This window comes from Quercus robur, chromosome 8, assembly GCF_932294415.1.
Source record: "Quercus robur chromosome 8, dhQueRobu3.1, whole genome shotgun sequence".
Lineage (NCBI taxonomy): Eukaryota > Viridiplantae > Streptophyta > Magnoliopsida > Fagales > Fagaceae > Quercus > Quercus robur.
The window spans coordinates 5617932-5633637 of NC_065541.1; the positions used below are offsets into that span (position 1 = coordinate 5617932).

Genomic DNA, 15706 nt, shown 5'->3' on the forward strand with positions numbered 1-15706 from the left:
CCAAACATAGTTTTAATTGTCTCTTATGTCCCCACATCCATGTTATGGCTAAAGTAGAGGGAAGTCTTTTGCTTATTCAACTACTGACCTAATGATTTCTCATATACCTTTAGTATTCGTGTGATTTCAAAGCTTTCCTCCATTGTTGTCCTTCTAAAAATCAAATTGTCGTCAGCAAAGAAAAGGTGTGATATTTTCGGCCATTTCTGCAAGCTGATATGCCTTTCAACTTCTTATTCTGGACTGCTTGGTGGAGTAAGGCAGATAGGCCCTCCACACAAATCAAGAACAGATAGGGTGAGAGAGGATCACCTTGGCAAAGGCCCCGGGTACGTACAATGTGGCCATAGGGATGTCCGTTTATCTGGATTGCATAAGAGACTGTCGTAATGCACTACATCATCAAACCCACCCATCTCCCATTGAAACCTAGCTTGATCATGATCTGCTCCAAGCAATTCCACTCCACCTAGTTGTAAGCCTTACTCATGTCTAGCTTTAGCGCCATCTCCCCAACCTTGCCCTTCCTTTTTTAGCTGATGTGGAACATAGTTTCTGATGCCACTAAGATGTTATCTATGATCAGCCTTTCTGCCACAAATGCGCTCTAGTTCTCACACACCAAGTTTGGGAGCCAAGGTTTCAACCTGTTTGCTAGAATTTTCGAGGCGAGTTTGTATGCTACATTGCACAGGCTAATTGGGCAAAAATCCTGCACTTGCTTTGGATCTTTTACTTTCGGAATTAACACTATGTGGGTCTCATTAAATTTATGAGGACTGATACCAGCATTTAGGAAATCTAAAACAGTTTTAATCATGACATTACCGACTGTCGACCAAAATTGCTGGTAGAAGAGGGGGGGCATCTCGTCTGGCCTCGATGCAGTGGTGGACATCTGCTTCAAGGCCCTATCCACCTCCTCTACTCTAAACTCCCTAGTTAGGATGGAATTCATATGGGCTGACCCCTTCGGGTGAATGGCATCAAGCAGTTCCACACTCACTATTGGGTTAGATGATGTAAACAATGATTCATAATATTCTAGGAAAACATTCCCAATATCCTTCACATCCTCTTGCCACACTCCATACTTATCTATAATTACCAAAAGTATGTTGTGTTAGTACCTGCTTGATGCCTTAGTGTGGAAAAAGGAAGTGTTTCTGTTGCCTTGTTTAAGCCAAGCTATGTGTGTTCTCTAATGCCACATTGCTTCTTCCATGTCCAACATCCTGTTCAGTTCCCTCCTTGTGTTTTCAATATCTGCCATTAAGTGGGGAGTCCCTTCCTGACATTCAAGATCTTGGAGAGATTGTTGGAGTTTGGCAATTTTATTTCCGACATGCCCGAATGTTGAGGTGTTCCGTGATGCCAGTACAGAGCGGCATTCCTCAAGACAACTTACATAAGGGGAATCAGACGCTCTTGCCATGCCTCTTACCCATGCTTCCTTCACCACATGAGTGCAGGATTCTTCTTGGAGCCACATTGATTCGAACCTGAAAAGTTTCTTCCTTTGTCATGGTGTGCTCTCTGGGGGGGGTGTCTTTGAGAAGCAGGACGCAATGGTTCGATGCTAAGTTTGCTAGGTGATACAGTTGGTGTGTGGGAAAGCACTGTGCCCACCCCGTTGATACTAGTGCCCTGTCTAGCCTCTCCCTAATCCAACCCCTGTCCCCAAACTTGCGGCACCATGTAAAATTCTACCCCACATAGCCCAAGTCTCTTAGTTGACTCTCATTCACGGCATTACCAAAGCAAGCCATTTGCCTAGCTGGCCGAGTGTTGCCACCTTCTTTTTCACCACCATGCATCAACTTGTTGAAGTCACCGATGCAAACCCAAGGTAATGTGTTGCCCCTTGCCAGCCTAGTGAGGAGGGACCATGACTCCTCTCTCTTGTTTGTTTCCGGGTTTTTGTAGAAGCCTGTGAGCCTCCACCTTGGGGAATCACCCGCTGGCACAATAATGGCATTAATGTAGTGCTCGGAGTAAGTTTGAATCTCCACCTGGATTTCCCTCTTCCAAAGGAGTGCTAACCCCCCACTTCTTCCTTTGCTGGGCACCACCAATCTCTCAGGTCTATCAAGAGTTTCTTGTATACCAACCATCTCAAATACAAACAACTTAGTTTCCATAAGAAAAATTAAATTGGGATCTTGTGAAGTCACTACCTTCTCTAATGCACGGACTGTTCAGCGGTTCTCAAACCCCCGACAATTCTAGCCGAGTGTTTCCTCTATAAGCCTTATCCCAAAGTTCATTTCTATATTTTATATTGTAGTAAATCCAATGTCTTTGAGATTTATTTTATTTTATCAAGTAAATTGCAAACCAAACTTGGACCAAATTTATTGATCTTTTATTACTGAATGATGTTACATTACTTTCGCACAGTCCCACCACCATGAACATCATTTTTATTACAAGTCAATCACAATATTTCAATCTAATCAATAATGAACATTTTTTATAAAAATTGTGTCACTAAACTTGTTGATCACAAAATTGTCCATTTCATAACAATCAAAATTGTTCATGTCATAACAATCTGCGTAAAATTTATCTCACTTTATTATAATTATGAATGTTTTGCACAACAGGCATGAAAAAGAGTTGCCCAAGGTGGACATATATGTGTGCACTGCGGATCCAGTGATCGAGCCACCAGTGATGGTGATCAATACTGTTCTATCAGTAATGGCATATGACTATCCACCAGAGAAGCTAAGTGTGTATCTTTCAGATGATGGTGGATCAGATCTTACCTTCTATGCTCTCTTAGAAGCCTCTCACTTTGCTAAGTATTGGCTACCATATTGCAAGAAATTCAAGGTGGAGCCAAGGTCACCAGCTGAATTTATCAACTCAAGTGATGACCCACTTGATGCTAATCAGTCCAAAGAGTTGGTGTTTATAAAGGTAAATTAGATTGTAGCAAATGATTTTTTTTTTTTTTTTTGGGTTTTAAAATGAAGGGCGGTGGTTCAGATGCAAGGATATATATATATATATATATATATATATATTAAGAAGTAGTATCCAAGCGTCTGGTTAAAATACTCTAATTCCTACCTACGAAACTTTTTGAAAATCCTATAAATCAATAGTCTGATAATTAGAATTTGAGATTTCCAAATTTATGACACATCTTCCAAATTTATTGATCTCACATCACAAAAACCTGTCACAATATTATAATAGTCACAATTTTGATGCTTCCTACAATAATAGTGTAGTCCAACTATTTTTATTATACTAATATATAGCAATGGAGTCATCCATGACGCATTGTGAACAAATTGATCAAGGGCAAAGATTTGATTCACACTTTTTTTCTTTTTTTGTTTTTTGGGATAATGATCGTGTTGACAACTATATATGCATGCTATTAAAATATTATTGTAACGGTAAGTATTATTACTATCATAGCAATGGAGCCATGCATCCAAAAGGCATTGCGAGGAAACTCATTAAGCGCGGTTTAATTAGAAAGTATAGTTTTAAGCTTGAACTGTAAATCCCTAAAATAAAATTTTGAAGTTTAAAATTTTAATAAAATTTTTAGTGATAAAAAGTTTTTATTAAAAAGTTGTTAGTGTTCGACAAAACTATAATTAGATGTTTTAATGCTTTTACGCTAAATATATGGTAACCAAACTGATTTAAAGCTTTTAAATGTAATAAATAACAATAGATAATATTATAAAAGTGTGTTATTGACTTATTATTTTACAAGTACTTATTTTTATATCTGAATCCCATTAGATCAATCAAAGGTCTAGGTGTAGAGAGGTGTTCGGTACCAAACAGTTCAAATTCCTACTAGAACTCTTTTGGGCCCTAGAGCTCTTTAAGAGACTTTTAAGTTTTAACACAGCCCACACACTCTCAAGTATATATTTATCTGTAATTGTTCTCTTACCCTTGTTGAGAGTCCATAATTTCACGAGTGATGTCTACTATTTTTTAGATATCCATATTTTATTAAAACGTAATTGAATTATGTGTATGGACAATGTATAATAAGGAGCGTGAAATAATTAATGGCCTATATTTATATTACATCTCTTGAAATAGAAAATGATTTATTATTTATCATTATTTATTGGGATAATTACACATAACCCACCTGTGGTTTGGACGAAAATCACTTTGCTTACCCGTGGTTTGAAAAGTATCACTTAACCCACCTGAGGTGTGTTTCCGTCACTCTTCGTAACCCACCTCGGTCTCTGCCGTTACAAAAACACCTTTTAACCCCAAAACAGAACATAACGCGAATCAAAACCCCCAAAACTCAAACACTTTTCGAGAGAGACACCCAAGGTGCAATCAGGCTTGTTCTTCGCGGTTTGGAGCGTGTGTAGAGGGAGAAAGCACTTGTTTGCATCATCGAACCTGGGCAAGGTATGTGTGATGTTTTTTCATCTGCATTTGGGTCTGTTCCTAATTTAGGGTTTCAGATTTTGTTCAAGTGTGAGCTTACTGTGTGAAAGTCTAAATCCAGGAATCGTGTTATGTTGAGATGTCTTCATCAAGTGGTAATTTCTCGGGTTCATGTGGACATATGTGCAATGAGCAGACTTGTGTTTTGAGAACAAGTTTGAGTTTGCACAATTTTGGGAGGAGGTTCTTGGGTTGTAGCCGTTATAAGGTTGGTCCTAAGTGTCCTTTCTTTGTTTGGATTGATAACCCAACCTGTCCTCGTGGGAATGAAGCTGCACCTTTGGCTCTAGAGAAGATGTCTAGGCTTCAGACTGCTCTCCAACTTGCAAATGAGAGGGAAATGACAGCTCTGGAAACGGCAGAAGAAGCTAGGAAAATGGCAGAAAAGGCTCTTGAAGAGGAAGCCAAAGCCAAGGAGAGGGAGAGAAAGGCTCGAGCTGTCTGTGCAAAAGCTAAGGAAAAAGCCATTCTTGCTAAAGAGAAGCAAAGAATGTGGAAGTCTGCATGCATTTTGTCATGGATCTTTTTTGTTATTGTTATGTTGTTGTGTTTTGGCTCAATTGAGTTCTCTGGAGTGAAGAGACCTAGATTGTTGCCCCTGAAGTAGTTAATTGGTTAGTAGAGATAGTTATGGCAATGGTGTTAATGAATTTGCATTGTAATAGCACTAGCCTACTGATGTAATGTTTTGATGTTGCAATGAATGAAGAATTGGTCAATTCTTGAGAATTTTGTGCATATCCTAACAACCATTCAATGGAAGAAGTAATGGTCAATTATCAATTTGGCTGTGCATACCATAACAACCATTCCACAATAAAAACTTTCATACACTGTATTAGAAAAATATACTTGGACATAATTTGTAGTAGCAATAAATAAACTTCCATATAATTTGGCTGGGCACACCATAACAACCATTCCACAATAAAAACTTCCCATACACTCTATTAGAAAAATATACTTGGACACAATTTGTAGTACCAATAAATAAACTTTCATATAATTTGGTTGTGCATACCATTCCACAATAAAAATAATATACTTGGACACAATTTGTAGCAGCAATAAATAAACTTCCATATAATCTAGTTTGGACAAATATTGTTCCATACAAACTGTAATATCACAACTTCCATATAACAACCTGGAGTGTATTGTACCTTAATTATAAAAAAGCACATTCCAAGGCCAGCAGTGATTGTTTTTTACACTAATTAGTAATTACAAAAAAGCACATTCCAAGGCCAGCAGTGACTGTTTTTTACACTAATTGATAATTACAAAAGGCCAACAATGGTCTTCACAAAAAAAAAAAAAAAAACCAAAAAGGCCCACATGTTCCCACTAGCTTTACTCCCAATGCTGGCATGCGTACCCACTAGCTTCATTCATTTCTTGCCTTTACTCTTTCCTCTTTCCACCCACTGGATTCATTTTTGGTGGCCTTTGTGCAGTAAGCTGTCCTCTAGTCCTCACACCACCAGTGCTCCCACTTGCATGTGAAGGCTACAAAATAAAAAATAGATCCACTTGTTAAAAAATATCCCAAGCTACACAACCATCCAGGACTAAGTTACCTGTGAAGAACTTGGTAAGGTATCCCAGGTCTCCCTAGGTGTGTGAAACTCTGGTTGTGAGGAAGAGAACCATCCTGCTCTCTTGTGAGATGGCCTAGGTTGATTTCCTTGCTGTGAGGATGAAGGCTGAGTGGCAGACATCATGTTGTAGGTCTGGGTAGGCTGCTGGGATGGTGGCTGAGGTGCAAGCTGAGGTGCAGATCTAGGTGCAGGCACCCCTTCCCTTGCCTGCAACAAAACCCAGTTTCAATACAGTGTCTATTGTAAGTTTAAAAACAAGTTTTTTTTTTTGTTTTTTGCCATTTAAATCCTAATTACTTACAGCTTTTTCTCTTTAAAGTCTCTGTCTCCTCTGCCATGGTGTCTCCCCAATGATGCCAGCCTTGCCCCTCTTGAGTTATGCCCTTCCTTTTTGCATTTCCCACATCTTACAGGTCTGTTCTGTCTACTTGCTTTGTAAGGGTTCCTAGGCTCATCAGAAGCCCTCTTTCTTTGCTTGGGTGGTCTGCCTGGTGGTTTGTATATGTAAGGTGCCAGGGGAGCAGGCTGTCCAGTCTCAGCCCATTCTGACTGGCCAGGCATGGGAGGAAGTACCTCCTTGTATATCTCCATATAAGTTTCTTTGAAGTAGCATGGGTGGGTATAGTCTTCTGGTGTCTCAATGTTTGTATAAATGGCTGTTATGGCATTTTTGCAGGGAATCTCATTTAAATCCCAAGACCTACAGCTACATGTCTTCTTCACCAAATCAACTACATGCCTCTCATACTGACTACCTACCTCATAAAGGAAACTACCAGCTGGGGTAGCACTAAATGCCTTACTTTCAACCTTCAATTTCTCCAACCTATCTTGTATGCTTGGACACAACTTTCCAGCATACTTCTGTATCCCTTCCCTTTTTGTGTAAAGCCTAGTCATAAGTCTAACCCTAATCCACTCCAACATTGCCAAGATAGGCTTGTCCCTAGACTTCAATATCATTGCATTAAAAGACTCACTCAAATTATTTACCAAACAATCTGTTAAGGCCCTAGGAGTGAAGTGTGACCTTGTCCACTGTGCAGGTGCAATGTTTGCAAGATACTCATATGCCTTTTTATCCAAATCCCTTATGTACTGCATGCATCTATCAAACTCCCTTACTGTTGTGGCAGCAGCACACCTCCACAATGCATCCTTCAGCTCCAATCCCTTGTGATCAACTTTGAAATTGTTGTAGATGTGTTTCACACAGTATCTATACTCCACGGTAGGGAATAGTGTCTCTATTGCAGGTATAAGCCCCTGTAAATAAGCAAGCAAGCAAACAAACAAACAAAACAAGTTAGTTCAGCAAACAAAGTCAACTATTCAAGTGTAACTGAACAAAACAAAACAAAACTTGCATACCTTTTGCCTATCAAAAATGAAGACCAACTGAAGCTCCTCTGGCCTCCCTATATCATCAGCAAAAATTTCCAAAAACCATATCCAAGACTCCCTGATTTCTTGTTCCACAACAACCATGGCTACTGGAAAAATGTTGTCATTTGCATCCTTGGCAGTGGCAGATAAGATTTGCCCACCAAATCTGTGCTTTATGTGACAACCATCTAAACCTATAAATGGTCTGCATCCACCTAAAAATCCTACCTTCTGAACATTGAACCTAACATACATCCTCTTAAATTTTGGCTGGGAAGTCTCCTCAGCCATTTCTGTCTGCAATATAACCCTACTCCCCTTGTCTACAATGGTTATCATTTGTGCATAGTCCCTAAGGACACCATATTGCAGTTGCTCATCTCCATTTATCAAATCATTTGCCTTTCTCTTTGACCTATACACTTGGTTTACACTTAGGTCAACAGATAAATTTTGCATCACATGGTTGTGTACACCACTCACCTCCTAATTTGGATTTTTGCTAAAATCCTCAATGACCCTCTTAGCAACATAAGCTGATGTTGCTTGGCTGTTTTTGAAAGACTTGGGACAAGTACAGTCATCAGTCAAGGTCTTAATTTGAAATGTTAGCTCTCCACTTATTTGAGATGCATAACATCTCCACCCACACCCATTCTTGCAGTGAACTGATATCTTGGTCTTCTCATTAAGCTTGAATTTGATGTCAATAGGTTTTTTGATTGCATACTCCCTCAAAGCAGCTCTGAACACCTTTGCATTAAGGAACTTCATCTCCTTCTTCAGTACAACATTTCTCATGTCACTCTTAGCATTAAACTCTACTTGCTCAGGTACCTGCTCATCATCAGACCCATCCATGCTTACCAGGTCATCCTCAAGGGCTGGCTCAGCCCACTCAGGGTCTGTGTGGGGTGCATTGCTTGATTCTGGGGCTGTGTGGGGTGCATTGCTTGATTCTAGGTTTGTATTGGGAGCAGAACCTTGTGGAGCTGAGTTTTGAGCAGCAAATACATCATCACCAAAGCCATCCCCCTCTAGGCCTTCATTTAGCCAATCATCATCATCATCATCATCATCTCCTTCAACATTCTGTTCTTCATCTCTTGCATCAATGTCAACATCCTCAACATCTTCTTCATTATCACTCTCATCATCATTCTCATCATCTTCATCATCATCACTATCCAATTCTATTTCAACCCTTGCTGCATCACCACTTACATCACCACCTACATGACCACCTACACCATCTGCCACTCTCCCTGCATCACCACCTACACCACCTGCCACTCCCCCTGCCACTCCCCCTGCATCACCACCTACGCCACCATCTGCCACTCCCCCTGCATCAGGATACTCAACTGCCAATGGCTCCACATCTATGTCAGTATAGATTATGATTTTTTCAGCATACCATGCCTTATGAAGGTTAGTCATGTTTACGACATCTGTATCTGTTTCTATGTCTCTTAAATCATGCTGTAGATCACCATTAGGAATTAAATACTTATATCTACTGTGTTCCTTAGGAGCACCAACTAGATGGCATAAATCCCGAATTTCAAAGTAACTCAACTTGTCAGGGTCAATCTCTGTCAGTAAACGTACAGACCCACCCACATATTGTATGGTTGGCTCCTCCACAAAACATCCCCCAACATGAATTTCAAGGTCAAATGTGACATCATCCGTCTGCAATTAAAATAAGTATTTTGTTTACACACACTGACATGCAGAAAGTGAGAAGAAGCCAAAAGAGACAACAAGCCAACAAATTGACAACAACACACGGACAAAGGACCACATAAAGCACATGCAAAACCAGATTCCCAACAAATTCATAAGGACCACACTACCCACACTACCCACACTTCATAAACAAGTGCAATCATTGACAAATAAACTTGATTCCTTCAGGTATATGCATTATAGAAACAACAATAGCAAAATGCATATCCTAAGCGATTCTACACATAAATAGCAAAATGCTAATTTAACATACAAAAAAAATTTTACTGTGCAGATGAACAGCAAAACCTAACTACGTGAGTGGGTCACCATAAAAAAATGACATCAAGAACCCAAATGCAGATGAAAAAACATCACACATACCTTGCCCAGGTTCGATGATGCAAAACAAGTGCTTTCTCCCTCTCCACACGCTCCAAACCGCGAAGAACAAGCCTGATTGCACCCTGGGTGTCTCTCTCGAAAAGTGTTTGAGTTTTGGGGGTTTTGATTCGCGTTATGTTCTGTTTTGGGGTTAAAAGGTGTTTTTGTAATGTTGTGAAATTTTAAAATACTCGCAAGTGTACGAACCGTACCGAAGTATAGTTGGACAAGAACGAGGTCGAACCCACAGGGACTTGTATGAATGTAGGAAAATTAATTAAACCTTAACCAAATTAATCCTAATCTAGTTTAAATAAAAATTGGTTGGTTGCAATTAAATATACTAAACAAATAATAAAATTAAGCAAATAATTAAACTAAGCAAAGATATAAAGCAATAAAAAGATGTAAACAATCAAGAGAAAGGAATTAAGGTTTTGGAATCCACCTTGTAAGTCATATCAGTATATATTTATGATCATTAATTTTTCCCAACTCACAACATGATAATCTAGAAATCAATCTTGCTATCATGGAAAATATCATCATTAAAATCCTTATTTTAAAAATCAAAAGCATGTTCTTCTTCGCTTCTTAAGTATAAAATCAAATCATCAATTGTATCCGTAGCCAAACAAATCACAAGATATATCCAATTCTAAAAATCAAATCATAAATTGTATTCATTGACAGACAAATCACAAGTGATATCCAATTTTATAATCAAGAACTAATAAACCAAGCATTCAATTAATTAAGACAAATCCTAAATCATGAGAAAAACATGATTGAACTCATATCTAGAATCTCATCTTAGTCAATTGATATGAAGCAAGAACAATTTAAATCATTAAAGAACAACTATTGTGGGAAAAATCAAATCACATAAATATTATTGATAATCCTTAACAAGGTTTCATCCTCAACCCTAATTATAAATTTAGCTACTCATAGTAATTGAAAGAAAACACAAAAATAAAATACTAAACATTAAACTAGACAAATAAAATAAAACTAACTGTCATGGAAGAAAACCAAAGAAGTAGCCGCACTCTCTATACATTCAGCTCTCAGCCCTAGCACTAGCCTCTACGAATTTTGCCCTAAAGAGCCCTTAAATAGGTCAAGGAATCCTATTACAAGTTGAATTCTCGTTTGGAGAAAATCCCAGATTTTTAGGCTTCACTTAACCGACTATTTTGGCCCATTTAACGTCAGAATTTGGACTTTTGGTAAACTACAAAGTTGTAGCCCTTTAAGTTAACGTTCCAGCCCAACTTGAATCATCTCCATTGGACATCTGAGCCGAAAGTTATGCCAAAAATACTAACTGATGTGTAGTCTGGAATCCTAATCCGAATTGGACTTGGATTTGAAGCAAATTTCCTTTGATTCCTTACTCCAATTGGAATTAAATTTAATTGGGTTGGTCTTTTCTTGAATTCATGCCTGGCTGAATGTAAGTTGGCTTGATTCAATTGGCTTAGCCCCACTTTGCATGTAAAGCCCTTGTTACCTACAACACAAAGATATTATATAATCAGTCACAAAATAATATAAAAGTAAGGCTAAATATGTAGATATATGAGTACTTTATTGTATATATTTCATGCACATCATGTAACGGTAGAGACCGAGGTGGGTTACGGAGAGTGACGGAAACACACCTCAGGTGGGTTAAGTGATACTTTTCAAACCACGGGTAGGCAAAGTGATTTTCGCCCAAACCACAGGTGGGTTATGTGTAATTATCCCTTATTCATTTGTTTAGGAGATAGTGTTTGGATGTGAGAATTTAAAAACAAGGAATTTAAAGAAGAAATATTAGTATAAATTTCTGTAGTTTATATGGATTTCAACAAAATAAAGTGAATTTGAATTTTGAAAATTTTTCTCTAATGATATTGAATCACCGTATTAAAGGTTTCTCAAAAAAAAAATAAAAAGAATCACCATATTATCAATTTTAATATATCCATGAATATCATGTCATTAATAGAATATATATTGAATAAGAGATCTAGAGTTCAATCATCGTCTACATTAAAAACTAATCGATATCTTGGTCTGATAATAAAGAACTATCATCAAGAATGGACACCATTAATTAAAATTATCTCATATATATATACACACACGTTTCATACTTTATTTAAACCATTTAAACTATTTCTGAATTTTAAATCTATCTTTTTAATTACTTCCCTTCAAATCAATTATAAAGAATTTTAACCATCAAGATTTTACTTGTCTTTTAACTGTTGACACATTGTTAATTGAAATTAATAGTCACTGCTATATCCATGTTCATGTTGTAGAAATTATATGACGAAATGGAGAATCGAATCGAAAATGCATCCAAGCTAGCTCGAATCCCAGAAGAATTACGCTCAAAACACACAGGATTTTCTCAATGGGATTCATATTCTTCTCAACGAGACCATGACACAATTCTTCAAGTATGTTATTACTATCACATTAATTCTAAAAGACCAATGTGTAATATTATTTTTCTTTGGTCAGCATATAAAATTTGAACACATTTAGTTTTCTAGATTTGCCAAACCAAAATTCTATCTTTTTTCATAGAACATGAAAATCAAGTACGCTATACACCTATGAATTTTATTAGCACTTTCAAGCAAATCATTTTGCTTTAAGTACTGTTTAAATTTTGAACCTTTTTTTTTTCAGATATTAACTGATGGGAGAGACCCCAACGCCAAAGATAAAGATGGGTTTGTGTTGCCAACTCTGGTTTATTTGGCTCGCGAGAAGAGACCCCAACATCACCACAACTTCAAAGCTGGAGCAATGAATGCATTGGTAATGTGCATTCTTGCAGACAAATGACACGCATTGTATGAAAGTATAGTTATTTTCTCAGTGAAATAAGTTAGTTATATAACCATACAATTTAGTTACATAAAATATAAGCACAGAATTCCAGACCTACTAGGAATAGTACTGCTAATCCTATGACTAATAAGACTACTAAAACAAGCATAATGATAATAATGATAGCACAATGGGCAGGCAAATATAACAGTTAAACTGACAACGTTTTCAATTCTGTAATCTTTAATATTTTCTTCCAGTGAAAGTACTCCCAAGTTTGGCACTAAACTTGAAGGCATGTTATCTTTCTCTTGAATATACAGTCATCAACCTAAATTGTGGTGAACTTTCAAGTATCACTGATTTTTTTTCCTCTAATGTCTCACTGTGCAGATAAGATTGTCATCAGAGATTAGCAATGGACCAATCATTCTTAATGTGGACTGTGATATGTACTCAAACAATTCACATTCTGTACGAGATGCATTATGCTTTTTCATGGATGAAGAGAAGGGCCATGAGATTGCTTTTGTTCAGTTTCCCCAGAATTTTAAGAATGTTACTAGGAATGAAATATATGATGCTGCAATAAGAGTAATAAACGAGGTGGGTAAATACTTGTGGAATCAAAGAATTTTTAGACCATATTGATTAAATTGCTAATCTGGCTAAATTCTAATGCTTGGTGATAAAGGTGGAATTCCATGGTTTAGATGGTTGTGGAGGCCCTTTATATGTTGGAACTGGATGCTTTCACAGAAGAGACACTCAATGTGGAAGGAAGTTCAGTAAGGAATATAAGACTGACTGCAGTAGTTTGAATGACATAAGGAGAAAAGACAGTGTTCATGAATTAGAAAAAAATTTTAAGGGTCTTGCAAGCTCTACCTATGATAAAAACACTCAATGGGGAAAAGAGGTCACTCTCTCTCTGTCATACATACACACACACACACACAACAAACACAAACACATTCTTACTTTACATATATTGATGTTTGATTGCAGATGGGCTTGCTATATGGATGTCCAGTAGAAGATGTGATAACCGGGTTATCAATCCAATGTCGGGGGTGGAAATCAGTCTTCTTTAATCCATCAAGAAAGGCTTTCTTAGGAATAGCTGCAACTACACTCCCTGATGCACTTGTGCAGCATAAGAGGTGGTCTGAAGGCAATCTCCAGATTTTGTTTTCTAGGTACAGTCCTGCATGGTATGCACAGGGAAAGATTAGCTTGGCCCTTCAAATGGGATATTGCGCCTATTGTCTTTGGGCTCCTAATTGCTTGGCAACACTATATTACACTGTTATCCCTTCACTTTATCTCCTTAAAGGAATTTCCTTGTTTCCACAGGTGTGATTCCTTGCTTCTTATTTGTTACAATGTTTTGACTTTTTTTTATTTGCTTTACATTATAAGGGGGAAACTGTGGGCAACAAATTCAACTTTTCCCCTGATCTTAATAGTGCTATCTGAAAAAAAAAAAGTATAAATATTGGAAATAATAATTTACAAGTGAACATAAGAATGATAAATGTAAGAGAAATGATATGTTCACAATATTTTCACAACAAATTTTAACTAGTAAGTTGTTATTGGTTGTTATTGTTGGGGCAAAAAAGTAATCTCAGTGATAAGTTTAAATTTAAATCAATAACAACTAACAACCAATAATTTGTTATGAAAATTTTGTAGACATAGCACTTCTCTAGATATAAATGACAAAGTAAACTATAAACCTCTATATTTTTTTTTTCTTGCTTTTTTATAAGTAAAAAGAAAATGAAAAAAAAAATGTTTATATCCTTCAATCTATTCTTCTTCTTTCTTCTTTGGATAAATTACAAATTATGAACTTTGACTCATTTTTAATTTTCGTTTCAATCATTAACTCATATTTGTTTTTTAATTTAGTCATTGTGTCTAGTTCTACATAATCTAGTTATTAGTTTTAGTATTTTTCACTTTCCAAAATGACCTTATTTTTGGTGGACTTAACGGTGAAATTGAATAAAAAGGAGAGAGAGAGAGAATTGAAAATAGGTTAACTTAGAGGGGCTAAATTGAAATTAAGCCTCTTTTTTCTTTTTCTTTTTTATATAACATTCAAATTTATTACGTGTAACACACTTGATCAAAAGTCTTTTTTTTTTTTTTTTTTTTTTTTTTTGAGAAACCACTTAATCAAAAGTCTAGTTTAATTAGAGGTAAATATGACATGGGTGTAGTGGAATATTCAGGATCAGGCTACATATCATCCAGGTCAAACTCAATGTATAGAAATTGCATATTTATATTTTTAGATGAATAAAATTTCATATTTTGGTTTTTTAGAATATTATTTATAGTTCTTATTTTTATTTTTTAAATGTATGTGATAAAGTTTTGTGTTGTCAATTCAGATCTCAAGCCCATGGTTCATACCATTTGCATATGTGATATCTGCTAAAAACATTTGTGCCTTAGCCGAGTTTCTGTGGTGTGGGGGTACAATCCTAGGTTGGTGGAATAACCAAAGGATGTGGCTTTACAAGAGAACAAGTTCCTATCTCTTTGCCTTTATGGACACCATTTTAAAGTTACTAGGCTTTGCTATGTCAGGATTTGTAATCTCAACCAAGATAGCTGACCACGATGTGTCCCAAAGATATGAGAAAGAAATAATGGAGTTTGGAACTTCCACTCCAATGCTCACAATATTATCAACACTTGCAATGATAAATTTAGTATGCTTTGTTGGGGTGTTGAAAGAAGCATTGATGTGTAAAGGAATCATAAGAGTTTACGAGACAATGAGTTTGCAATTTGTTCTTTGTGGGATTTTGGTTCTCATCAACTTTCCTTTGTACCAAGCCCTATTCCTGAGGAAGGACAAGGGTAAGCTGCCAAGCTCCTTAGCAGGCAAATCAATTGTATTAGCTCTACTGGCTTGTATCAGTTTTACATTGTTGTACTAATCTTCTCAGTTTCTTATGTGAAATAAGAGCTATTTGGCTGTAGGTGTGTCGTGTTCTGATTAGAACAGAGCACACGTTTATGCATCAACATGTTATGTTGTTACCCCTACAAACCCTTTTTCTTTTTCTTTTTTTCTCTTTTAAGAATCATTACCCCCTACAAATTGATTGGCGATTTAGAGTATAAACTATAAAGCGGTGAATGCATAAATTGGTAAACCTTTCGTGAAGATGTCAACCGGATAAACTGAACCAGAAGACTATAATTGACTACTGATTTACAAACAAAGCGAATACCAAATCATAAATATTGTCATTATTACTAAGCTATCACTTGAATTCTAACAAATCAAA

General features: G+C 36.8%; 2 protein-coding genes across 3 annotated transcripts in view; both read left to right on the top strand.

Moving 5' to 3' along the window:
• Positions 1 to 15706, top strand: part of LOC126694287 (cellulose synthase-like protein E1) — a 46515-nt gene that overhangs the window by 4047 nt on the left and 26762 nt on the right. The window contains exons 2-8 of one of the 2 annotated variants that reach the window (XM_050390444.1): positions 2607 to 2925; positions 11873 to 12013; positions 12249 to 12380; positions 12786 to 12998; positions 13087 to 13311; positions 13401 to 13748; positions 14798 to 15440. The exons of the other annotated variant lie outside the window; for it this stretch is intronic. Of the exons in view, the coding sequence (XP_050246401.1) occupies positions 2607 to 2925; positions 11873 to 12013; positions 12249 to 12380; positions 12786 to 12998; positions 13087 to 13311; positions 13401 to 13748; positions 14798 to 15352 (1933 nt within the window). The 3' untranslated portion in view covers positions 15353 to 15440. Of the gene's footprint in view, positions 1 to 2606; positions 2926 to 11872; positions 12014 to 12248; positions 12381 to 12785; positions 12999 to 13086; positions 13312 to 13400; positions 13749 to 14797; positions 15441 to 15706 lie in introns of those variants that run through there. 2 annotated transcript variants of the gene reach the window in all.
• LOC126694293 (uncharacterized) lies at positions 3058 to 5181 on the top strand. Its single transcript, XM_050390451.1, has 2 exons — positions 3058 to 4413; positions 4514 to 5181. The coding sequence occupies exon 2, from the start codon at positions 4532 to 4534 to the stop codon at positions 5057 to 5059; it is 528 nt and encodes a 175-aa protein (XP_050246408.1). The 5' UTR covers positions 3058 to 4413; positions 4514 to 4531; the 3' UTR covers positions 5060 to 5181.

Bases quoted from the DNA above. Each gene is read 5' to 3' on its own strand.
- LOC126694293 (XM_050390451.1), top strand. From the start codon at position 4,532: ATGTCTTCATCAAGTGGTAATTTCTCGGGTTCATGTGGACATATGTGC.